This window comes from Cebidichthys violaceus, unplaced genomic scaffold, assembly GCF_023349555.1.
Source record: "Cebidichthys violaceus isolate CVI_PGR_0920_01 unplaced genomic scaffold, fCebVio1.0.p SCAF_4, whole genome shotgun sequence".
NCBI lineage: Eukaryota > Metazoa > Chordata > Actinopteri > Perciformes > Stichaeidae > Cebidichthys > Cebidichthys violaceus.
The window spans coordinates 8679120-8705850 of NW_027176594.1; the positions used below are offsets into that span (position 1 = coordinate 8679120).

A 26731-nucleotide genomic window follows, 5' to 3' on the forward strand; every position below is an offset into this window, starting at 1 on the left:
CATAAGACTATTTTTACACAAGAATGCTGAAACACACAAGCCCATACATGTGGGCAAATATCCATGCAAACACACCTGCCAGAGTGGGTTCCTTTGTTCAGGAAAAAGCTGGAAGTACTTCTGTGCAAGCTGCAGGGGTGGGAGTGTGTGGAGTTTCAGGTTTGTCCACAAGCGAAGGAAGGAGGCCAGGTGGACGAATGTGTAAAGACCCAGTCGATCATTGCCATAGTTAGACAAGTGGGTCATGAATATACTGATCTAAGATGGGGAAACAGAGACAGAGTAGAGGGGTAGAGAGGAAAAGGGAGAGAAGTGGAGAGAAGGAAATACATACTTATTGTATTGTGCAAAATTGGGACAAAGTCAAAATCTCATTTCCCAAGTTCCCATGTGTGGGAAAAAACTGAGGCCGCGCAATAAATCGAATCAATGTTGTTGTGACTGCAGTGGGAATCAAACAGATTATTTCTCAGTGTGTGGTAGTTTTCAATTCAGAACAGAGCAGCTGTCCACCGGGTATCAATATTTGCCATCAAAGTGATGACAAAGAGACACACTCACTTTTGTTATGTAAGATTATACATACACTTTCAGCAAAATACAGTTTCAAGTTTAAAGAGGAAAACAGATAAACTGAAGCCGATGTATTCACCATTCCTGATAGATAAAGCTGAAGCGGCAGCAGAATACTCCTCATAGCCACTGGGTGATGGGAGAGATGCAGCTACATGCGGGAAAGTGTTTTCGAGTGTGTCGGTGTGTGTTCATGACGGCTAATGTGTGTGATGGAGAAGGAGTCACTCATAGGGAGTGAAGGAGCGATAGTGTGTTGGTCCAGGCTATCTGTCCACGCCTCACTGCTTTTATAGGCTGATCAAAGAGACAAGCTAAGATAGCTGCTACAGACAAATGCACACACACACACACACACACACACACACACACACACACACACACACACACACACACACACACACACACACTTCTTTTGTGATTGGAGGGAGCTTGGGAACGTGAAGTGTCTGGATGAAACAGTAACATCAGCCATTAAGATATTAATTATTTGGTGGGTGTGAGCATGTGTGTGTCTGTCAGCGTGTGCATGAATGATTGTGTCAGTATATTTGGGAGAATGTCTATGAATGTGAACACATATATAGAAAGACACACACAAACATACAGAGTGAATTTCCTGGTGACAGAGGACTGTCGGTGCTCCTCTTTAATGCTGAAGGTTGCCGCAGATACAAAGCGACACAGTGTCGGGGTTTGATGGATCAGCGTCCGGCCGACCTGGGAAGCTGTTCAGAATACTGATCACCTTCGAATACTGATGTGTGTGTGTGAGAGCTACTGTGGGAGGGAGAAAGAGGAACCAGATGTGTGTGGCTAGTTGTGTGTGTCTCTGTGACAAAGAATGCAACACAGACAGAGAGGAGTAAGGGTATGCATGTCAGAGTCATTTTTCGTGTGTGTGTGTATCAGCATAATTGTTCATGCATTTGTGTGTTTGTGTATTCCAGCACAAGTGTGTGCATCTGCCACGGCCTTCTTTTCTTGTGCTCACTTAAAGCAAACCAGCAGTGCACCATCCAGCCGTGCCTGCTTCATATCAATCTGGTTGATGTAAGGGCAATAATGTGGAACCACTGTCAAGGCATCACCAACAGGCACTCAACTAGGAACAACAGAAACACACGCCAGTAATAAATGTTTGCTTACTCCTCCTCTCCAACGATTCGTAATGTCAAAAACGAAGAACCTCTCTCTTCCAAGCATGCAAAGAGAAATTGGAGTACTGCTCTTTGAAACGTGTAATATTAAATTCGACAGCGTCTCACCGGAAACATCTATTCACATTTAGGATTGAGACAGGATATTTCCCACGGCACGCTGCAGTGGTTTGGGTGGGGGTGAAGATTGTAAAATGAAAAGGTTTTAGACTGATACACAGTGAATGCAGACAAATCTGACCTGAGTAAATAAACTATGAAATAAACCATTAACCATTTCAAAGTGTCCCACCTCTCCCTTCTTGTGTTGTTTTGTGCTTTTTTGAAAGCAGGCAAAGTGATCAAAAAGTGATTTATGTTCCTTTCAAACCACTCAATAGCCTATGAAATCTGGCCCAGTACGTGTGTGTATGTGTGTGCGGTTTATGTGCGGTTGTGTGTGCATGAAAGACAGAGAGAGAGTAAGAGAGAGAGAGACAGATTGAGAGAGAGAGAGAATCTGGGTGTTATTGAACATGGAAACATTCATTATGGAGCTTAAGCACTGACTGCCAAATTAAACAATGGGGGAGAGAGAAGATGATTTGTGTTTGTAATTGGAGAACTGCAGGAAAAGAGAAAACAAAGTACAGAGTGTGTGTGTATGTGTGTGTGTGTGTGTGTGTGTGTGTGTGTGTGTGTGTGTGTGGGGGGGGGGGGGTTCTAGTAACCTTGGCAGGTGAGTCTGAATTAAAAAACAAGAAAAAGCCACTTGAGAGAGTGTTATTCTCCCGACACAGTACAAGCCCCAATCCCTTTTGGTCGAAGAACTCGCTGTGGGTAAGAATTCAATTAACTGAACCATATAAACCTTTTTTTTGTATCTGGTGCCATGTCTCATTTCTTGAATATTGGATTGCTTTGAGTCCCTTATGTGCCTTTAATAAAGAATACAGCTCTAATAATTTAACACCAGAATTGGGCTCAAATCATACTTGGAACTGGACTGGGAGGGAAGTGTAAAAATGAGAGAAATAAACCCAACCCTGCAGCTTCCCTCTTTTAAGCTTTTCCCCTTGTCCTTGGTCCTCATTGCTCCTATGCAGCTTCATTTCCTCCCTCTTTTCTCATGCTTTTAATGTCTTGTTCTCACTCTCTCATTTTCTGCAAAAAGTCACTTTGTGTATTTTTTATTCTCTACGCTCTCCAGTCTCATGCTGACCTAGATGCTCTGATGAAGCATGTCATTCCAATATGGAGTGATGTTCTTCAAAATCCGTGCACACATGAACCCACAGCCACACAAACAGTCTAACACACACATGCCATGTCTTGGAAGATTAAGAGAACGCCAGCCATGTATTTGAGTTTGTGACATGCTCCAATCCAGTCAACATGATTGCATTTTTGAGAAAATTACGTGTTTTAAATGAGGTTGGATTTATATCCAGTTTACTCTCTCTCTTTTTTAAATCTATCTCTCTATCTATCCATCCTTTCATGCATGCCTACAACTCTCACTCTCTTTCTGTTCTGCCTTCTCTGCTGCTTTCTCTCTCCTTCAATGTGTAGCTGAGGTAGCCTGTTTCCCATTACATAGCACTTAGTTCCATATAAATTTTCTCCCTGATTGAATTGCTGCTAAAAAGAAGCCTACACCCCCCCCCCCCCCCCCCCCCCCCCTTCTCGGTTTCCCCTTCACCGTCATCGTCCTCTCTCCCCTTCTTGCTCTTGCAGTGTCTCTTCCTCATCAGTGGATAATTGAAATCCGAACGTCAACACACCAAATGATTTCGATTCAATTTATTCTGCCTGCTCCAGTCAACAGCTTCTGCCCCTTTCCATTCTGCCAACTTCCACTGCTTTACTCTCACTTTATAATTTCTACTTTTGGATTGTAGTGTTTCGTGTGTATGTGTGCATGCATGCGTGTGTATGTGTGTGTGTGTGTGTGTGTGTGTGTGTGTGTGTGTGTGTTTGAGAGAGTGTGTTTGTGTGTGTTAGAAAGTGTCTGTATGTGTTGACGAGCTGCCAAAGCCTTCAGTAGCAATCTGCAGGATTCTGGAGAAAGGGAAGTAAGGAGTGGAAATGAGACAAAAAGATTCACATGTGTGAAAGTCCTCCTGAATAGGTTGTTAAAATAGAGAAAATTACAGGCAGAAAGAGTTGGAGGAGAGGTGAGAGGCGTGCAAGTGAGTACTGGGTAAAACAGAAGGCTAGGAGGAAGGGAGATTGTGCTGATATGGCTAATAAGCTTAGTGGCAGAGCTAAGCGTTAAATGTCAGCCCTGATATATGTCTACAGCTCTGCTTATGTCAGCTATACACTCATTTGTACAAAAATACACATGCACACATACGCAGATATTTGAATGCTGACACACAAACATTTGGACGGGTGTGTTTGTTTGTGTGTGTGTGTGTGTGTGTGTGTGTGTGTGTGTGTGTGCCTGTATGTGCATCACTTCCTCCCTGTATGTGTCTGGATTCTCAAGTGACACAAGATGCCGTGACCTGAAAATTAAATCTCAGTCTGTCTACCACCTTCTCACCCTTCTCTCCCTGACTCTCCCCCCCTCCATCTCTTCTTGTCCTCCCTCTCTCCTCTCTTCTCTCTCACCCCTCTCTCACCAGCTCTCCAGCCATTTATCGGGGAATGACTTGTGCCCTATTGGCTGTTTGCAGAGTCTAGGTCGTCCAATCGATTGTCGAGCTTATGTGAGACGGGGAGCTCAATGATCGCTGATGCAGCCCGGAATGATGCAAAAGTATCCTAACGCACATGGACACATGCACAAACGCGTGCACACACATACAGTTAATGCACATGTACTCGCACACATTCAATATGTCGGCTGTTGTCAGTGGTGAACTGCCACCACAGGCCAAATGTGATTTAAATTTGCTGAATGGGAAGTGACAATGTTACCAATGTGCAGATCATCAAACAATAGGAAACCCCCGGGGACTAAAGCAGTGAGCTACCGAACACTATTGATTATACACACAAAGTGCACACACTAATGAAAGCATATGCGTCTGCAAATGGAAACATAGCAGGAAGAAGCAAAAATAAATCATCAGTCTTTATGTACTGTATGTGGGGGCATGTGTGCATGTGTGGGTGGACGTACGTCATGCAAAATAGTTCTCCTCATTAAGAGACACAACAAGAGGAGAGTTTCATCTCTTATTACACTGATTAAAAAAGAAGGAAGTGAAAGAGAAGGACAAAAGATTGTGGAAACAGGAAAAAATGTAATTAGCCTGTGTGTTTCTGTCTTTCAGTAAGAATGTCAAACCCTATGTGTGTGTGTGTGTGTGTGTGTGTGTGTGTGTGTGTGTGTGTGTGTGCAAAAGACAGAGAAGGACAGGGAGTTGCAGTGAGTGTGCAAAGGCATCCCTCTTGGTTTGTGAGCTCATGTTGAGATGACATCACCGGTGATGTGACTAATCATTGGCTGCACTTTCCCTTCTTATGTTCATACAAATCCCTTGAATAGAAAAAGGTGAATTTTGCTACCTCTAGTTTTTTACCCAATGCAAACCATCTAGTTCTTTGTCTCTTTTTTTTAAATTATGGACCCTTCTGCTGGAAATGTAAAACATTTCTCTTTATTCGGACTAAAGGCCTGATACAGACAACTTTGGAGCAGCAAAATAAAGCAATTATGAGAGTTTTTGTTTTTATGTATACAACCTGATTCCCATTTTGTTATATCAACTCACAACTACTAGAGAAACAACAAGCTTATACTGTATATTTGTCATGTATCATTATCATTTTCAGACAATGAAAACGGAACAGGGGTGCACTGACATGCAGAGACACAGAAGACAGACAGCGCGAAAGATAATAAACATCCAAATAAATAAAACAGTAAAGAATGGCAGACACAAAGTAGAAGAAGAAGAAGAAGAAGAAGAAGAAGAAGAAGAAGAGGATAAGAAGAAGAAGGTGAAGGAGAAGAAAGAACTAGATTGGGTTGTTGTGCGTAGCTGCACTTGACTCTGTGATGTTCGCGGAGTTCTGACAGCTCCTCTAGTTCAGCAATCCCCCACCTGACACTTCAATACAGCCTGCTGATCTGTCTCTGTGTATGTTTGAGCATGTGCATGGTATGAGTCAAAGGAAGTTGTTTGGAGATAATTCCTGGGAATTTCTATGCCTTCAGTTAACACGTGTGAACATCTTGGATGCCACCAAAACCTAAGTAAAATTATTTTACTTAATTCAAAACAAAATCGAGTTAAGCTGACATACACAGCAGGGGTAAGTAAGAGGGGTAGGATGTGTGTGTGTGTGTCTGTGTCTGTGTGTGTGTGTGTGTGTGTGTGTGTGTGTGTGTGTCTGTGAATGTGTGACAGCAACTCCCCCTGTGGTGTGACCTAATTTAAAGTGGGGAGATGAACACAGCTCCACAGTAAGAAGCAGCCCCTGACAGGAAAAGAGAGAGAGAGAGAGACACACACACGCACGCACACACACACACACATAGGCAAAAATTAAAAAGAATGAGCCAGACAGAGGAAGTTACCTTTACAGAGTGAGCGGAAAACCCAGCTGGGCCTCTTTAAGGTGCAAAAATCAAAACAGAAAGTAACAGGCCTCGCTGCTTCTCACTCTGTATATCCGTTTGCATGTGCAAGAGTGTGTGTGTTTCAATGTGTGTATGGTTTTGTGACTCACTGGGTTGAGAAGCACAGTGAGAAACAGCTCTCCTCCATGGATGCTTTTGTCCAGTTCTTTAGGTCCACCAGGGTATTCCTTATAGTAGATGGTGTGAGTAAACAAGCCACACGTCTGGCGGGGCAGCACCTATGCATACACATAAAAGGAGGAGTTTTAAATAGCTTGCATTTCTTTAGTTTAGACAGGAAGTGCAAATGAACAAATAGTTTATGAGAACAGTCAACCAAGAAAAGTATGATCAGTAGGAAGTAATATATATGACAAAAAGTAATAAAGCAAGGAAACGCAGTCTGTCTGTGTCTTTTGCATATTGTGAGAACCGTTCATTCTTTCTACTTTACTCTTGGCGGGTTTTCTTGATGTGCAGTGTTGAATTTAGAGAAAACTGAACATGTGACACAATCAATATTAAGAAACTTTGAAAAAGCAAGCGAACAGCGTTTTTTGTGCAGCAGTTGGGGCAGGACATCAGGGCTCTGTGGACTGAGTCGAGCATGTCGTCCACAGCAGGCCTTTATACAGGCGGAGATTTTGGTGGGTTATGCTAGTAGCGGCTGTTGTAGCCTTGAGCCTTAACTCCACACACACACACACACACACACACACACACACACACACACACACACACACACACACACACACACATTTTAATTTTCAAGCTTGTAGTAGAAGAGCTCAAGCACATCTATCAGGTTTGACTTAGGTCCCCCTGGAGCCACAAATGGCTTTCTACTATTTTTTTCCACATATGCAGTCCCCAAGATCTGTAAACACACTTTAATGTTCCCCTTTAAGTGGCATATGAAACTACTGTGATACAATGATTTGGGATTAAACAGCCAGCTCTGTTTGAGGTCTTTGAGAGTGCTCACTCACCTATTTCAAAGTCAAAGTACAAACAAACTAGGTACCAAGATGACTTAAAATAACAAAAATAATTCAGCTAGCAGCATAGAATATGGCAGATGTAAGGGTGAAATGTACAACTATAGGGCCATGGTTGTCCACACAAGAAATATGAGAGCAGACGGCAGAGCATGTCAGGGATATTCTGATGTGTTGTGTCATCTAACATTATGTTAATGTTACCTGTGAAGAAGCACTGGTGCTCATTCCACAGATGGTTCAAGTCACATCACAACTCTTGCAGTGTAAGAGACACTTTTTTCACAGCTGGCATTTTGACTTGTGATAAAATAAAAAGCACAGGTGTAATTAATAACATAAAAGATGGCTCTGCTCCATTTAGGGGTTTGAGTTTCAGGACTCTGGTATTGTGCATGCTGGTTCACAGTTACAGCTTACTGGGATACTTAAATAAAATAGAACCAACATTAAATGTTACTTGCTCCACCTGTGCCTTTCCTGTAATGACAAATCAACATGTCTGCTGTGAAAAAGATCTATGAGAGTCAAATTAGGGTTGTCCACGGACACACCATTTACTGCTGTGCATGGAGCCATGACTCCCAAAGAGTGGTCCAGCTGAGATTACTTCCCTACAGTAGTAGAGACCTTCATTTTCATGCAGGTGTATGAAATGCACGGGTGTAGTTAAGTCTTCCCGGGGCACCGTTCCTCACCCACACCTGTTTGGTATTTTTGGGACTCGTTGTTGTGGAAGGAGAAGATAATGGATTACATTTAATCCCACCTCGAGCAGGTGCCCCGTGCATCCTTGATCACGAAACCCTGCCACGCCGTGTGTGAGTTACATACTCATGCCTTGATTGATGAAAGCATCATCCCATATGTCAAATTCTCAGATTCTCACTAACAATGTTGTGGTTGGACAAGGTTTTAAGAGTGACAACAATTGATTTCACAGTGTTGAAATTACAGGTTTTTGGCTTATCTGAATCATCAAGTCTTTACAGTTTTCCTCATCTGTAATACTTACATTTGTCCAAGATTAGACAAAGCATCCACTGAGAGTTAGTGAGTAAAAAAGTATATTGGCTGTTTTAAATATTTAAATGAATCTATGCTACAAAAAAAGCAAAATAATGTTCCCAACACAAGACTAACAGAGTTCGGGATCAAGTGTTTAACAGCGGATGAATTAATCTCCTTTTCATTAGGTCATTAAATGACTAAAAAAGAAGAAGAGAAGACGAAGGTCTTTATTGTGAACTCCTTGTGGAGCACTTCTCTGTGTGAAATAGAGAGTAAAGGCTGGAAGCGCAGATATTGGTTTATCTATAAAACACTGCAGTCGTTCACACTTACACACATACACACACACACACACACACACACACACACACACACACACACACACACACAAAAGAGACAGAGAGAGAGAGAGAGAGAGAGTGAGAGCCACCAGAGCCACAGACACTCAGCACTATTTCACCAAACCAATTATCCACAGAGCTATAGCTCAAACTGATATAGTATATTTTAAAAAGAAATACGTACACACACAGACACACACACACACACACACACACACACAAACACACACACACCCACACACACAAGTATGTGTGTTTGTGCGACATACACAAACACACTCAGACACATACACAGCACAATCCCATATTTCAGTCTGATTTGTTCGGATACTGTGGGTCCACTGGGTGGCTCTCAATCTGCTGACAGAGACACACAAACACCAATTTTACAGCCTTAAGACAACTTCCTGTCCTCCTCGGAGCAAACAAAGATGGAGCAAGGGGCAGAGGGGAAGGTTGTGAGTGATGTGCCAGAGTAACTTTATGAGGTTAGGTCAGGAGTCTAGATGAATTATCAGAATCTAAAAGCCAACCTGCCAATTTATGGCGAAATTATTTTACATTTAAATTCTGCATGCATGTGCACATATGCAGACACAAACCAGCACAAAAAATGTTCTGCGGCCATGAGCTAACTGTCAAATTCATCATCTTTTTCCAAGCCTCCCTTTGCTATTTAGTCAGTGCAGCACACAGTAGGTCTTGACGCAAGAGATGGGCCTCTTCATTATTTCCTACACTGCTTACCTTGCTCCCTATTCTAAATATCTTTAACAATTGCTATTAATTCATTCAAGTTTTTTTAGAGCACTTTTCGGTCATGTTGGCTTAAAAGTTGAGTTTTGAAGAAATTAAATTCTGGTCTCAAGGTCCATTTAGTACTTTCGGGTCCACTTTCGATCACATCGCATAAGCTTCATCTGCTCCTGATGAGGATGAAGATTGTTTTTGTAATGTGGAAAAGTCTTCAAAGCAAACATATGGAGAATTAAAAATTAGAACATAAAAAATTCCTGCGCAACTCTTGTTTCGAGGGACACTGTTGGAGATGGGAGTGAATGCAACATATACTGGACACCACTGAGACCACCACTGGTGGCTAATTCTAATTGATAAACCTGAGGTCCAGCTGTGCTTTCTCGAGGTCATTTCATCATAACACTTTCTTCAGAGAACAATTGACGTCTGACTGGACTGAACAAACATGTGGTCTCTTTGCCAAACATCTATAGCTTGCTCCAGAGCAGGGCAAAGCTGAGAAACCAGGAAAGCTCAGCTGATGGAAGCTCACTCTGTATGTGAATATCGACTTTCAACAATGGATCTGATTTGCATGTGTCCTTATTCTCCTACCAATGTGATTTTGGTGCATTGGCAAAATTTCCAACTTTAATTTCCAAGTTTATTCCAGCCAATAAAAACTATTATCTGACGTTTTATTTGAAAGACAAAAAGAACAAAAGTGTCAAAAACTATGTTTTATGTGCAATGTATCATGTTGAATATGTAGTTTTATTTGATGGCTTATTATCTAATTCAGTGATTCACTGATTGCTTCTCAATACCTTACTATTGGTAATGTATAATAACACATTATAGCCTGTCAAAGTGTCAGCTTGCTATTGTATTGAAAGGACGTAGGATTAAGTGGCTGTCTTTTACGACTCTGTGACAAGATGTCAAGAAATAAAAGCAGACTTCTAGGACTGATTAGGAAATTGACATAGCTGTCAGTTTAAATTGTCTGCTCAAGACCCAAATACAGCAGAACAACATGGACTGGTAATTTTGGTGTCAGATGTGATTGGTTCTTTTGTCAATAAGGGAGCAGTTATGCACACTGACAAAGAGCCTGACTGACAAGTGAATGAAGAGGAGGGGAGGAGGAGGAGGAGGAGGAGGAGGAGGAGTGGAGACAGAGAGAGGGATGAGGACAATTTGCTTAGGTGGAATGGGCGATGGGAGTTTTATTCTATTGCTGTCTCAAACAGTGATTGATAAATTATTTATTGGAGCATGAAATGCTCACATTATTTGAGCCTTATTCCAAGATATACACCCTGCACATACACAAATATAGAAATGCACACAGACTTACACACACACACACACACACACAAAAGCCAACTTCTTTAGCCACCTTGTGACGCCATTAAAATTGAATCAACACAGAAATGTGGTGAGACGAGGTCAAAGAATACATATCACACAAACAAACACAGACACACACCAGGGTTACACACCACGCAAAGCATCATTGATTTTCCGTTTAAGACCGCAAAAAACAATCAGCAAACAATTTACTATTCAGCAAACACTTACTTTAACAAAGAGACAGTAGATACAAAACGTTTTTTCAAAGTAAGAATCCAAAGAGACAATGATTCTGCTCTTAAGCTTTGATTCAGAGACCCATGGTTTTAATTTCAGTCATTTGATTTAGGAAAGTAGTTTTCCGGCAAGCAAGGACACAACATACCACACTTTAAATGTTGACCTGAGTGTTGGTATGATTTATGACCTCTATATGACCAAATGTGTTGTGTTAAGAGTCGCACATATAGGATTTCTTCAAATATTGTGATATTCATCACCTGACTCACCTTTTTTTGTCAGATAACACACACATCTATGCTTTGTCTACCAGGGCAACATATTTTAGAAAATGTGTCTATACACTGCACCAGCACTGACTTGTATCAAAGGATACCCACGAAAACCAGCTGTGGAAAAGCTAGCTAAACTATTACTATCTCTAGCCCTACAGAAGAAAAAACAAGTGGGGAAAAAACAAAACAACAAAATAGTAAAGAAACACATTAAATAATCATAGAGATGTTTGCTGTAGAATGTATTTGAAAATTTGAGCTTTACCCATTCAGCTAAACTAAAAAAAATAGATCTTCAATAATGAATGCCCAGTTTCGAAGGTGTAAATCAATTTTTATACTTGTGCAGAAGCGCGTGAACTGATCAAAGTGCAGTTATGGATGTGCATGAGCACATTTGGACGGTTGTGTGCTTGCGGCGATTCTTTGTATTTTTACAGACGTGATTAACCGTGTTGTCTCCTCACCATGATGCTGTTGTGGATGAAGCCCTTGCGGTAGCGCGCTGGTTTAAGGTGGGGGTACTCTTCAGTGCTGGTCACCTGGATGTTCCACACATGTCTCCAAGCCTTGTACAGTTGCAGGTGAACTGGGTAGACACCTGAGTGGTGAGGGGCCACGGCGTAGCCCATGTCCACTGGGATGCTGTGCTCCTGGAAATGGATAACATGCATACGCAGAGTCAGACAGGTATGTGAGGGTTATATACATAAACAGAAGTTATAGCGCATTTACAACTCTGACAAAGGACATGGTGGGACATAAACACGCAGAACCGACCAGGCTGACCTTGTAGAAGAAGCGCATTGGTTTGTGTTGTGTTTGTTACGACGCTGGCCTTCAAGTTGAAAATAGTTTGTGTGAGCATGTGTATGTGTGGGAGAGTGAGGGTGGATGGTTGCTTGGTGCATCTTGCAGACGGATGGTGTTGTCCTTCGCTTTGACACACACCTACACACACTGTCAAAGCTAAGCATCAGCGGTCAGGGGATGAGGGAGTGGAGTATGTGTGTGTGTGTGTGTACAATAGAGGTGAGGGATCACACTTTATGATCACATTCACCTTCAACAACATGAACCAGCCCCCCTCATTGTACTGTATGCATGACACGGCGCTCCAGTACCAGCAGGGTCATACAAATCATTTCAACTCACTCACACAAATACTAGCGTAGCAGAGGACAACAAGGCAGAGCAGGGCAACAAAAGCGCTCAACCTTTATGGACGTCAGATGAAACCATGCTCAGCTGTGCCCATCGAAATAAGAGCATCACTTCCCAACAGGAAAATTACATTCATTTTTTTTTGTTTTACTGTAGAAAATTAGTTCATGATGGTTATTGCTTATGCTGACAGAAAAACAACAATTTCCCCAACCCTGCCTCTTAAAAACATGTTCATGAGCAAATTTGTTCTGCAGGAAGTGTAATTCTACCTTGATTATGTTTTTAATCAACATAACAAAGACATGTATATTGTACTCTGCAAGACACTCACTGTCAATATTGTAATGTGCTACATTATTGGCTTGTAGAAAGTAAAACACATTTCAAACCTACACCTATAATACACAGAACATATAATCTGGTTTACAGTGTCTATGCCCTGTGGTATAGGAATGTCCCCGGGGCTGGAAAAAAATGAAACAAATGAACGTAAACAAGGCAGCAATTATTTTGGTTTCTTGTAGATAATGTAGTGTATTTAACAAAAAGTGTATTCTTTGTGTTAGAGCAGCGCTTTGACCTGCAAACATAATTTCTGCAATCTGCTGTGGCAATAACATAACAATTACTAACGGCAAAAGATGTCCTTGAAGAAAATGCAATCATGGGAAGCGAGCATGATTTAAAAGGACACACAAGAAGAAGAAGGCAACAACGAAATAAACAGCTGCAATAAATGTGTGTGCGTGCATGTGTGTGCGCATGTGCATGCGTGCGTGCATCCATCTCACCAGAGCGAACTCCTTGTTGAGGACCATCTGCTCCAGCAGTGAGGACTCGTTGTGGAAGAGGTGAGGCTGCATGTGGCTCCACATGTGGGGGAACCACCAGAACTCATCCACATACTTCAATAGTAAATCATCTCCTTCGTCCTCCTCCACTGTGCCTGCACACACACACACACACACACACACACACAAGGACAAAAGGACAATAATAACATTTATAAATGCATGTTTCATGCAGGTCCTGGGCACATTAAAAATAGTTGCTATATACAAATTGTCGCTGAGTTGTTTTAAGGTTGTGTTGCTAAATAAGGTGACGGTCTGATACCATGGCGATACAAAAATCATGCCATGGCAATAATAGACGCTATAGCAATATGTTCTATTTGGCATCAGATTTGTTCTAATTATAATTATAATTGTTCTGTCCCACCTCTATTTTTCGTTTTCCAGTGCATCCTACTCCTTTGTTCTCTTGCTGCAGATTTAGACACTTAACTAGAAAATCAATAAAATCTGTCCTTGGAAACAAAACAGAGCTTAGAATTCACAGCAGTATGTCAGCACATCACACATATGATATGAAATAAATTTTTTTAATGATGAATAGGATAACATAGCACTTATACGCACTACAAGCTCTGGCAACCGTGTGGGATTGATTACTCCATCTGTACTGCAAGTTCATCCTTTATTTAGTAAATTGTATTTGGTAGTTTGGTGGTGTAGCAGTCTTTGTGGAAACTTTTACTGTAAATAGAAAAATCAGATTTACTGCAAAACTCGTAACTAAATTAAATAATTTCTGCCTTTGCTTTCATCTTAACAAAACAATTATTTTACGTCAATGCACAATCTTACTAATAAGGTCTTTCTTATTTATCTAATATCAAGGTGTTAGTTTGCAGATGCATTCCTACAATGTAGTAGACGTCTAGATGTGCAACAGAAATTGACATTAAAAGTTGGTTCTGTGAAAACAAAATTATATTTTGTCAACATTTTGTACGGCATAGTATAACTTGTCATGGTTCAAATAAATACGGCACTGATTTTCACTCTCTGTTAGAAGAATCGTAACTGCAACTTATAGAACCAGATCTAAATATAAATTATAAAGATGTTGTATTGATTGGAATGACCATTGTGTGTTCAGTTCATGGATTGTGCTTAGTGCTATCAAATTAAAAAAATGTGTTTGAACCTTATACTTCATCAATGAACCAAACATGTTAAGCCCCACAATATCTGATCATGACCTGTGAAAAAAAAAGATATTTTACAGTAGTGTCAAAAGTCAAAGAGGTTAAAACAAAAACAGCTTTTTACATAAAACTACTGCGTGTGCTCTTCTTAGTTTGAGACATATGGATAGCTCTTAACAAAAGCAAACAATTTAACCACTCATTTTGACAAGTAACATATAGAGCATCCACATAAAAACCCACTCAAATTAATCAAGTAATATATGAATCATTGATACAAAACATCAGCCTATAAAAAAACAGCTTTTTGTGAAGACATTTTATAGTCATTATATTTATATTTGTTAAAGTTAGTAAGCCTGGCACTGGTGTGTATGTTTGGATGGAAAGCATACAAACAGAACTCACCTGTGTGGTAGAACTTCCCCGAGAAGCCCAGGTTGAAGGTGAAGTTGGAGATTTGAGAACGCAACTGTTTCTGAGTATCAAGGAGAGCCTGTAGACAGACAGACAGAGATAGACAAATAGAGAAATAGATAGATACATTAAAGTGATATTAATGACAGAATCACATTCAACCCCACAGACTACAGTATATCAGGTTCAGGTGGCAGTCACTAAGATACAGTGTGTTTTTTTGTGTTCTGTTTTCTATGTGTACTTAGTCTTCCAGTGGCCATGCCTGTCCCTAAAGTTACCTACGTCTCTGGTTTCAATACTTGAATCAGGAATTTCTCCACTTATTTAATGACTTCATTAGTTTACTGGCCTTTAAACAAAGACTCTGTAATGAGTGTTAACTAAAGAGAGTTGTACAATCACACACACACACACACACACACAGTCACACACACCGACAGTAATGCGAGTTAATGAAGGTCAGTGCATTAGTAGCCTCTGGAGGGTGGACTAATAACCCCCGCACACACTCCTCCCCTCACATCATTCTCTCCATCCATCCCTAACACTACCAAGTAGAATCCTGCACCCCCCACCTCTCTCTCTCTCTCTCTCTCTCTCTCTCTCTCTCACACACACACTCCTCTGCTGCTGCCTCTTTTTCTGATTCTGATTCTCCTTCTATTCTTCCATCTCTCCGCTTCTGAGAACCTGCAGTCGCCTCTGCCTCCCCCCTTCCCCATTTGTCTTCCACCCCTCTCCACCCACCCTTCTCTGAACCTCCTTCTCTCTCTCTCGCTTGCTCCGTGAAAATGTCACATTCTCAGGAGACGGGGCTGTTCTAATTTGAAAGGAAGGCTAGAGCGGCATGGAGGAAAGATCGCTCTCTCTCCCTTTCTATAACGCTCTCCCCTCCCTTTGCTCTTTCCCTTGCTCTCTCCCACCCCGTCTTCTTGCCATCGTTGCACTTCTCCCTTCCACAAATGTTTTGTTTATTTATGAAACTCATATAATTCCCTGTATATTTCAGTATGCTGGGTCTTTCTGTTGGGCTGTGCGCCACATCTCTATTACCAATCTTTGTCACGCTGCTTTTAATCGATCCCCAGGAACACTGCCTGATTTAAGAGACCTGAGCAGCTGATGTCAGAGCAAGGAATTGGTTCCAGGCAGTCTCTCTGTGTCTCTTTTCAGCCACTCTCCTCCTCGGTGTGTCAGTGTGTGTACGTCCCAAACCAACAAATATACAAACACATGCACACAGTGTCTTCATTAGCTCTAATCTAATGGTGTTGAAGAAGGCCGCATGCTGACAGATGTGCACAGCTCCCTAATCTGATCCCATGTCTCCTCTGTTATGACATCCTCTACATCTTATCCCCCCCCCCCCACACACACACACACACACACACACACACACACACACATATATATATATACATACAAAGACATAAGACTTAAATTAAGTTTGTAGCTGAATGCTTTGCATTGTAACTCAATATACACTCCCCGATGCACTTGGTCGAAATGCATTATTAATGTGTGCTGGTATCTGTGAGAGTCGGCATAGGTGTGCGTCCAAGTGTGCAGCGTATTAGTTTAAACACCTCATTTGTATTCTGCTTCCTTACATCCATAGTAGAAAACAGAACAGACGCCTAAATGACCCATTTTTGTGAACTGCCAGTTAAGACTGAGAGCCACAAATAACAGATGCGTTGGCTTGATTTTAACCCTTGTGCTTTGACGGTGAACATTTTATTTCTTTCTTGGAAAAGTTATGTTTTAATTGCGCAGTAATGCCATTGTGAGCAACAAAACATTTCTAAAGTTAATTTTGCAAACCCGCAAACTTTAAAAAGGGGTAATGTGAACTTAGCCAGTTCTGGAATCAAGGAAGTTGTTGTTTAGCAGCCAATTCTCAAATCTCACAGAGAAGACACAAACAAGGAAAGTTTTCAAAACTTTTACCAACCGCAACACTGATTATGAAACTTTCACAGGCAACAAATTGCTCACGGTGATGGATCAGCCTTCACAATCAAGTTTCAGGTCTCTACAGAGAAGATTCCAAAGATGTGTAATGTAGTGGGCTACATTTAATACATAAACTTTACAGAATACTGATTCCATTTAAGCTTAAGGTGATATTGTTTAAATATTGAAAACAATGGCACACATTTTCTCTTGCTATACATTCATAGTGTTGCACTCCAGTGTTTGTGTGAAAAGTGAAAAGAAAGAATAACAAAAACAAGAGCAAAGAGAGAACTTCCACACATCTGGCCAATCACTGTGTGAAGTGGGTATGAATTGTCTGAAAGGTGTCGAGGAGATGGGTTCTCGAAGCTTTTTAACCATCTCACGAGCATCTCTGTAGTAAGTATACTGGCTGCTTTAGGGCCTTTGTGATTTGAATAACATTTATTTTTGTCAACTCAGTGTATGTGTGTCCTATCCAGAGGTTCTCCAGACAACAGGGATAAAGTGCACATTATTGGCAAAATATTCATAGCACAATCATCAGGATACCATAACCACAACAATGGTAAAACTAGGCAAATTGTGGTAGTTTACTGTTCTCAAACTAAAGACCAGGATGTTGTTCTCAGAAACCCTACTTTCAAGAATAGAGAGCAATGGTAGCACTGCTATTGATCATCATGGGGAGGCAGAACTGCCCAGCAATAAAGAGGAGTGCACTTCTTGGACAGAGTCACTCGCACTGAGCGTATGACAAAACCCTACCTCTGGCTCTGAGGGAGAATGAAGTCCCCTCCTGCTGTTTTTCTGAGGGTAACGGCAGCAGATTTGGGAGAATGGAGGGATTTGAACAATATGGAGCCAATCTGTCCATTGGATGCTGAGCTCAAAGCTGGACATGGTTTTAAAATGGGCCATAAGAGATACTTTATAAGAGAGAAGGGGGGATTTAGATTAGCAGGAGGTGGGACTAGTAGCATGTGAGAAATCTTGACAATCCTAGTGATGAAGGTAAACACACAAATGGATTAGCGGTTAGCGATAGCCCTCATTTCTGTGCCCAATCCCACAGCTGCCTAACACTGCTAGTGTCAGAAGTAATGCCAGTTTGTTTCTGTGTGCGTGAGAGCGACAGTGGGTGTGTGTGTGTTTGTGTGTTCTTGAATGTGTGTGTGTGTACTAGAAGAGGTGCCAGCTAGATGTTGGGGTTCAAACAGATGGGAGACAGGCATCTGGACAGCTGGCATTCACTGCCTTTCACAAACCCTTTACACCAACCACCTCCCCACCATATCCCCATTCTGTCATTCTCGCCTTTGCACCATTTCTTCTCTTTTCTTTTCACAACCTTAAGCCTGGCTGGGAGATCTAAAAGAACAAAAGTAATTATAAATGTTTGTGAGGGGGATTATATGTGCAGACGGATTTGAAGGTGTGATGAGAGGAACAATACAAAAATGAAGGGGTTTCATTTTTGTGCAAAAGAAGGTCAAAGATCTTGATTCATCTACATGAGTGCAGTGTTTGTGTGTATCTGTGCATGTAATGTGAACACCAGCACATTTAACTGGGTCAGGCATCTCTATTTGATGAGCAGGGAGAGTACTTTACCAGTTAATGTCAGTCTCTCTTTTGCTTACTCTTCCCCTCTCTGTCTCACTTTCAGTCTCGCTTGTCAGATTTAAGTCAGTGTAGCTTTTTGTATTTGAGAATTTTACAAAATCATCTACTGCCTTGCATGTACAGATCCAAGGTACTTGTGATTGCTTTGGCATCACTTTATTTACACTAAATTCTACTTGGCAGACCCTCAAGGATTTTGAGTTTCAGTGATTGCTGTGACCGCAAAACCTGCCTCATTTAGAGGAAGAAAATACATGGCAAACTGCCACATTCTCACAGTTAATTTGACTAAAATCAAGAGCACGGACAAATTTCATTAAACAAAAAAAAACGTATTAAGATGCTTGCTTTAGAGTATTCATCACGTCTTTTTTCTGTACTGTATGTTCAAAATGAGCCCTTTTGCTCTTTCTAGTGTAACTAAAACGTGTCCTTCCTTTCCTGCAGGGCTGACTGTGACCAGATTAATTTTACTAGTCCAGATCGGGGGGGGGGGGGGATGAAAGCAGATGTCAGGACGCATCATGCTGGAAACAATATTCTGTTCCTTTCTGCCATCCTATATGTCATCTCCTTCTCTCCCTTTCCCACCTGCAACTTTGTCACTTTAAAAGCCATTAAGACCTACCACCTAAGATTCCCTCTCAAGGGTGCCAATTTTTGTCAAGTATTAAATAAATGATGTTGCATGACATAATATATATATTTGTATGCCTAATGTAACAAAAGACCAAAAGCATCTCCTTTTCTCACATTTCTTTGCTTCCAGTTGTTTACATCTCTTCTCCAGATTTATTAATTACTTGGCAAAGTAGTGGTCGGATATGGAATGAGCTCAGTTCCATTGACTCAATGGCATCATACTTAATTAGTCTAAAGATTAACTCTAAGTAGGACTGCACAATAAATTACAGACTGTTGTGCTAAAAACCTTCCTTGAAGTCTGAATATTGCCCATTTTGTGAAATTCCTATGCTAGATTTCATTGCCTGACCAAAGTGTTCATGTCAACATGAAAAAACACTTTAGCCTTTACACTCTTCATTTCAAACGTCCCAAACTCAGTGCAACACAATAATATGTAAAATAACAACCTCCTAGTAATTATTTGACTTGCAAAATCAAAGTGGAGCATCTGTCCCACTGTATTTAGCAAATGATCCTTTTCTTGGAGAGAAAGAGACTGCAGCAACATAAAATGTGCAAAATACAGGGGATTTCCTTTGACATGATAACAATCAACTACATACAACTACACAAACATGAGGATAATTTGCATATAGCAAAGCTACACAGAATGGTTCTTAGTATGAGGTAACTGTGCATATCACTGAGCGACTACCTTCCTTTAGATACATAAAGGCTATATAATGAATGCTAAATATATTCAGTTCAAGTAAGTAAGTAAGCCCAAAAGAGTGTGTGTCTTGGCTTCATGTATGTGTGTTCACATGTGGGTGTCCCTCTCAACTGAGATGACACCACTACAGAACACACTTTGTGGAGGGAAAGAGTGAGAACGAGTTGAGAGGGAGGCTTAGGGAGGAATACAAATAGGCCGGAGATGGTGATCAATGACTCGGGCAAAGGAGGGGGTGAGGAAGGTGAGTGGAGGAGGAGGAAGGGGAGAAAGGATGAGGTGATAAAGAGGGATCTGAAGATGAGAACCGGACACCTCCCTAATGACCATTCCGAGGCAGAGAAGAGGGGAAAACCTGCAGACATGAATTAAAAAAAACACAAGCACCGGAACGCGCAAATCATTGATGGAAGTTTTTGACTGGCATCATCCCTCATTTTGAGAAATGTCATCTGTGAGGTGCCTCACTGTGAATCATTTTAATAGAGGGAATACAGCTGTGTGTATGAGTGTGCGTGTGCGTGCAGATAGGAGGGGGTGTAGGTATTGTTTGTCACCAGATGAACTCGTGGGGTGAGACTAATGAAGAGTGCAGAGAGAAGGAGGGAGGCATTTTAATTGGCCTCTCTCTCTCTCTCTCTCTCTCTCTCTCTCTCTCTCTCTCTCTCTGTCTCTCTGTCTCACTCCAGGAGAGACAGGAGATTGAATGTTGGCTTTACAGAGGTAAGAGGGGATTTCTAACATTGGCACTGCAGACGCCTTGTCCTACTAATTGGTCAATAACACATCCTGTTACATACTTTGATGGGGTGTTAGACATAAGCTGTTTTTGAAGCACCAGGAATGAGAGAGGATTTACATCTTCACATAATTTGTGTGTCATTCCTAATGATTCACCGCGATATGTTTGTGCTGTTGTGTCTTGTGTCTTGTTTGCTTATTACAAAATACTTTTTTTGCAGTGTTAGAATATAAAGAATGTTATTAGATGTCTTGATAAAGTAAGAAATTACAGCAGAGGTATCTTGCTTAAATGTAGACTTTTGGAATAAACCTGTTTTGTAATGTCATCATGGCCATCAGTCAGTTTGACCTAAATTTAACCTAAGACCGATTTTACACAACCTCAACTTAACTGGGTGCAAGCGTCTTGCTTTCATGATTAAATAATTCCCTGGATTCCACATGCATTAATCATTTTTGATAAAATGAAGAACCCTCTTTTCAGCTGTCACCTTCACCCAAAGCTAGATGTGTATTTGACACTTGCTCATCTATTATGAGTCATCCTTTCAACAGCTTTTCAATGGCACTCTGCTGGAGGGGAAAGAGTTCCATTGAAGGGCCAATCTGAAAACTAACCATGGATTTACTAATCAAACAATCCCTGCCTCACGACAAAGATAAAAGACATTTAGACAACAGTGAGATAAATTAGTTGATGCACATAATTATGAACCTACAAGATTTACACACTTGTCACTGTAAATAAGCCTTGTTCAAACAGTAATCTGACAACTCTACCTGCGGGCTGCTACAAATCACTATATTCCTGCTCCCCTCCTCTGCTTCCCAATTTCCCCTCAGTATTTTGTTTCTCTGAAATTAGCTGCTAGCTCTTCCCCTTGGAGCCATACTCCACCTTCCCCTCCCTCCTCTTCTCCCTCCAGTCTTTCTAGCTGTGATTGCAAAAAGAAAGAAGAAATGTGGAAGAAGTGCGAGTGTTTCAAATGACATCACGTCTTCGTCTTTTTTTTCTCTGCCCCTCTCTCTCTCTCCTTCTCCCTCTATATCTCCACCTCCCTCTCCCTTCTTCCTCCATCCCCATCTCCCTGTCCTTCTGTTAAGGCACTGGTTCATCCTCATGTATATTTATGCTACAAAGCTGAAGAGTCAGGCAGACTTAAAATGAAAACTCCAACTAGAGAGCACTTGTGTGCTCATTTTGTGAGTGCGTGCGTGTGTGTATGTGTGTGTGTGTGTGTGAGAATATGCATTATTTTATCCTTTTTGGATTCAAGCATCTTTTTTATATACAAAGGTGGAATTCCTCTCCACTTCACCACACACTGCCCCTCTGTTTCCTCAGCCTCCCCATTCCTATCATCTTCTCCCCAAGTTTCAGCCACGGACAGGTGGCTCGTCTTTTTTTCTTTTAACGCCTGATGGGACAGGTGTCAACCATTGGAGGGGAGTGACATTCTAATCTAAAGTAGTGATTCAGAAAACACCCACGCGAGCACACAAACACACACACACAGTTCCCTATCATGTATATTGGGCGGACAGGATTAGCTCATGCACATCAGTGCAGAGCAGCATAAATCTCACCTGTCTTAAAGTCCCACACGCACACAGACTCCCACATATTTAAAAACCCACCAAATACAATTTGTTTCTCTTGAATGGCCCAGAGTGAGGACACAGTGGGAGAATACGACCACCGATTTCAAACTAAATATTTTTTGCAGAAGTGCTTTATCCAATTCTGTTGTTTGCCACAGCAAACCTGAAGTTTGTTTGCCCCTATTTTGAAATGTATTCTATTTTTAAATTCCGACAGAAATTACGGTATGAATGAATGTGAACGCATGCAAATAAAACTATTTGCGGAGGTGCACGTCTGAGTATATATGTCTATGCATTGTGTGTGTGTGTGTTTGCTCATGCAAGCGTGTGTGTTGAAACAATAGCTGTCTTGAGAGGCGGGCTGCATGGCTGACTCTCCTTTAGTTTCCCTAAGAGGAGGAACGTGGGAAAAGAGGAATAAGTGCCATTCATCTTTTCACTGGCTCATTCACTACCTCGCTTTCTCTCTTTCACTTCACGTCTTTGTTCCCTTAAATGGCCTCTTTACTTCTGGCTAAACCTCCATTTGAGATAAATAGCCTCTCGCTGTACCCCAACACACAACACGCACAGACATTAGACACACTGCAGACTTACACAGTAATAAGTGAACATTCCTTATTTTCACCACTGCACTGCCATCAATTACTGTTTTTAGAAGTTGATAGCAGAATGCAAAATATAATCCAACATCACTGACCCCACAATAATGAATTCTCTATATTCCACTCTGTCTTGCTCTAATGCACGTTATCACACACCCATCACCCTCAATACCTTCACATCCTTGGCGTTCATACGTGTCCCTTCCTTTCCCACGAAAATGTCATCTATATCCACCAGTATGTGCCGGTCCAGACCCAAAGTAAGCTTCCTGTCTGTGAGGTAGGAGATGGCATCCACCAGGATGAGTCTGTGGAGCCAGTAGCCTAGTCCCTGGCCAAATAGCACTCTCCTCACCCCATCATAGAGTCCCATGTCCTGCACCACAGTGGCTTGGAGGCCTAAACTAAAGCCAGGCCCTGGATTATCACCACTACCTGCCCCTGCTCCCTCCTTGGCCCGTGCATGCAGCACAGCCTGGTAGGTGGAGTGATTGGAGGAGAAGGAGGTCCAGTCTTCCCCAGGCAAAGCCCCTCGATCTGTGCCGGGCTTGGTCAGGTGGAGGAGAGGTGAACTAGACACCACACAGCAGTCCCAAAGTGCCTGGTTGGTCCGAAGGACCACCGGGAGGCCTCTGAGTTTGAGGAGAGGTGGGGAGTTCTCGGTGGAGCGGTAGAAACCTATGATGCCCACTCTGTACTCAGTGCAGTATTGATGCAACAGCTGTCTGTTCCATGTGTCTGCATGTGCATACTTTAATAGATTTTCATAAATGATGAGTGAATAACGGCCACGACCTTTCTCTGTCAGCGGCGGAAGGTCACCCTTTCCTGAGGCAATCTCCATACGAAACTGGAAGTGTGCTGACTCCAATATAGCCACAATGTCCTGACCCAGCTGGGAGTACTGGGACTCCACGAGCACCAGCACAACTGGATCAGTGTGGATATGTGTGTGAGGAGGGTTAGGGGGGTACGGGTATGGAAGTTGATGGTAGGGGGAGAGCGGCTGGGAGCAGGCAGGTTCGGGGGATTGTCCAAGCTGCATGGAAGGGGAGGAGTTTGTAAACAGAAAGTAAGCAGAGAGGAGGAGGGAGAGGAGACAGCAGGAGGCCAGCAGGAGCAGGAGCCTACGCAAGTGGCGACGGAATCGCACGGCCACCGTCATCGCGAAGTGGGGAGGTGTGCGCAGGAGGGGGAGATGTCTTTTTCAGTTTGCTGGAGCCTAGAGAGCGCGTGCACGAGTTTGGGGGTTTGAGGAGCCTAAGAGATTGTCTCTGTGTTCGAAAAAGGAACAAAGCCACTCAGGGGTGTGTCATGTCACCATGGCAGGTGGAGAAGGGAGCTGTGCCGGATGCAGGGGAACAAAGGTCTTCATTGAGGAAATGCAGTCGAGGTACTCTCCTTCCAATCCTCACGGAGGAATCACATGCAGAGAAGGAGGGAGTGATGATTAATGCCTGCAGAAAATGGGGACAAGGAGAAAAGAAGAAAGAGTGAATTTGTTGGGCAAGGTTGAATAGTATGCATTAGTTCCCTGAGAACGTGCTCGCGGGTGTGCGTGTACCTAGGTTGTGCAACTCTAGGGAATGTGAGGGCACAGCTGGTAACTACAGAACTGATTGAACAACAACTTGTATCCTTAGGGCTTATACAACCTCTGGTGCGCACACACAAAGTGACATCACATTTAAAAACATAAACATAAGACAAAAGTCAATCCTCACAAATAAACAACAGCTGGTTCTGTGTTAATGTGATAGTGTGGGGAGGTGGATGGGAGCTCAACTAATCAGTCCCATAAAGCTCTACAGAGAATTCCTATAATTGCGCGAAACTCTGTGCACTTCTGTCCTATTTCTGAACCTAATCATCTGAAATACCACAAAATTAGAGTTGGAATCCTTTCGCTAGGAGGACTAATCTGGGGGGAGCCCATGACAGTACAGAGGAAATGGAGAGCAAGAGAAAAGTGCACGAATAAGAGAGAACGAGCAGAGAGGAACAAAATGCAATGAATTATAGAAAGAGACAAAAAAGACCAGGATTAGCATCTTAATGTATGTGCCCGGAGCCAGGGAGAAGAAAAGATCCCACAGCATCTCTTTCTCTCTTTTCCCTCTTCGCCTCACTCTCCCCCTCTCTCTATCTTGTCTACACCCCCTCTTTCTCTCCTTCTGTCTGTTTGAATATCAATAGTCTTCCCTCACGTTCCCCACGCTTCTCTCCTTGTTCCTTGCCTTTAGATAACAAATGCAAAGAGAAGGTCATAGAGGAGGGACAGCTATATCCCTTAAATATGACACCGAAAGACAGAAAATAACTCTTAGTATTTTCCTTTATAGCAAACACAGAGGAGAAAATAATATTTTTTTTGACAGATAAATTGTTCCTTCAATGACTACACTACTTCTCTTAAATAGCTTCTGTGGTGTTACGAGTTTTACAAGTGTAGAGGAAATTATCTCTTGGAGTCTACCAAGAAAAAGAGCGTGCACATACTCTTATTCTTAAGTTAATTCAAACAGGTGTTTTGAGATTTTAAATGAGGAAAAGCATAACATTTGACACACAGCTGAGTGCCCATTTAACTTGTTACTGGAGGTATGCATGAGTCTCACTATTAGGACCCACAGGAGGGCGCTGGAATTGGATTAACACATGAGAGTTTACATGGAAGTTTTCATTTTGGCATTTTAATAACTAAAATGGTATTCTAAATCATGCAAAAATGATTAAAAGCTAACTATAGACCTACTAGTCATGTTGGTGCTTTTTGTTAAATGGCTCATGGGAAGAAAAAAGAGTTTGGGACCATTTTAAAATTACAATTTAAATTGTAAAGCAAATATATTCAATTTCAAAAAGAATAGTGTCTTTTTTGTATTTCAGTGAGTGGTCCGGTCATAATAATAATAATATAACTGCAATCATTTTTGAAAGCCATGGGAAAATCATCCAACGATTATTAAATTAGATTAACAGTGAATGAAGGGTCGTGGTGGTATAGTGTACACTAAAAAACGGGCGGAACAAACAATCATGGCAATCAATCCAGTCTAATATGCTATTTGTGCGGTTAAATCTGTAACGAAAAAGAAAGCAACCCGTAGCATAAATACCCCTGGCTATTGTCAGGCTGAAAGATGAACTCAAACTAACAGGAGATTATTCCAGAGAGTTTCCATCCCGCTTTCTGCCGTAGAAGTTTATGTTAAGAAGAGCACCGACTCGCCCACTTACCTCTTGCCGAGGCTGAGGCGCTGCCGTGCGAAGAAGAAACGTGAAGGGAGAGCGGCGAGTGTGGTGCTGCTTCGGGTGGGTCCGGGGCTCCGGTCTCGGTGGCGAACCACTCCCGTGTGTTTTGGATGCTTAAGCGATGTGCCATCTCCCCCCCCTCTCTCTCTCTCTCTCTCGCTCTCTCTCTCACTCACTTCCCTCCGCTAGAGCAGCAGATGCGGGCAGCCGGAATGATCGGCTCACCTTACCCCTGTCATCATTCTTCTCTTTCTCTCGTCTCCCCCGCTGTCTTCTCCTCTCTCTCCCGCTCTGCTCACTTCAGCCAGCGAGTGTAGACGGAGGAGCACTGATATCAGCCAGCCCGTCAACGACTGACTGCCGTGCGTAAATGCTCCGGTTTAAGAGCGCCTACACAAGTAGAGGCGATCGAGGAAGAGAGAGAGAGAGAGAGAGAGAGAGAGAGAGAGAGAGAGAGAGAGAGAGAGAGAGAGGAGGGTGTGTGTGTGTGTGTGTGTGTGTGGGGGGGGGGGGGGGGGGGTGGGGGGGGTAAAGAAAAGAAGGGGAGGGGGCTCGGTTTTGATTGACACAAACAGCCGTTTTCTCGGGCATCAGCGATCACTGGCCCCGGTAAAAGCTCACGGCCCGTTAGTTGGTGTTTGTCGGATGAGGGATGTCACGCGCGGATACTCACCGGTGCAAGTTCATGGCGCGCCTGGCTGATTCTCTCTTCGCTCCTTGCACAAGTTGTAGTACTCAAGGATAAAA

General features: G+C 42.3%; 1 protein-coding gene across 2 annotated transcripts in view; it reads right to left on the minus strand.

Annotated features, from left to right (window-relative positions):
• ndst3 (N-deacetylase/N-sulfotransferase (heparan glucosaminyl) 3) overlaps positions 1-26348 on the minus strand; it is a 37217-nt gene extending 10869 nt beyond the window's left edge. For both annotated transcript variants that reach the window (XM_068727222.1, XM_068727223.1), the window contains exons 1-7: positions 25970-26348; positions 22902-24186; positions 14819-14906; positions 13209-13363; positions 11718-11903; positions 6402-6530; positions 76-258 (exon numbers count right to left, since the gene is read on the minus strand). In XM_068727222.1, the coding sequence (XP_068583323.1) occupies positions 76-258; positions 6402-6530; positions 11718-11903; positions 13209-13363; positions 14819-14906; positions 22902-23894 (1734 nt within the window). In that variant the 5' untranslated portion in view covers positions 23895-24186; positions 25970-26348. The remainder of the gene's footprint in view (positions 1-75; positions 259-6401; positions 6531-11717; positions 11904-13208; positions 13364-14818; positions 14907-22901; positions 24187-25969) is intronic.
• Between the last annotated feature and the right edge of the window lie 383 nt (positions 26349-26731).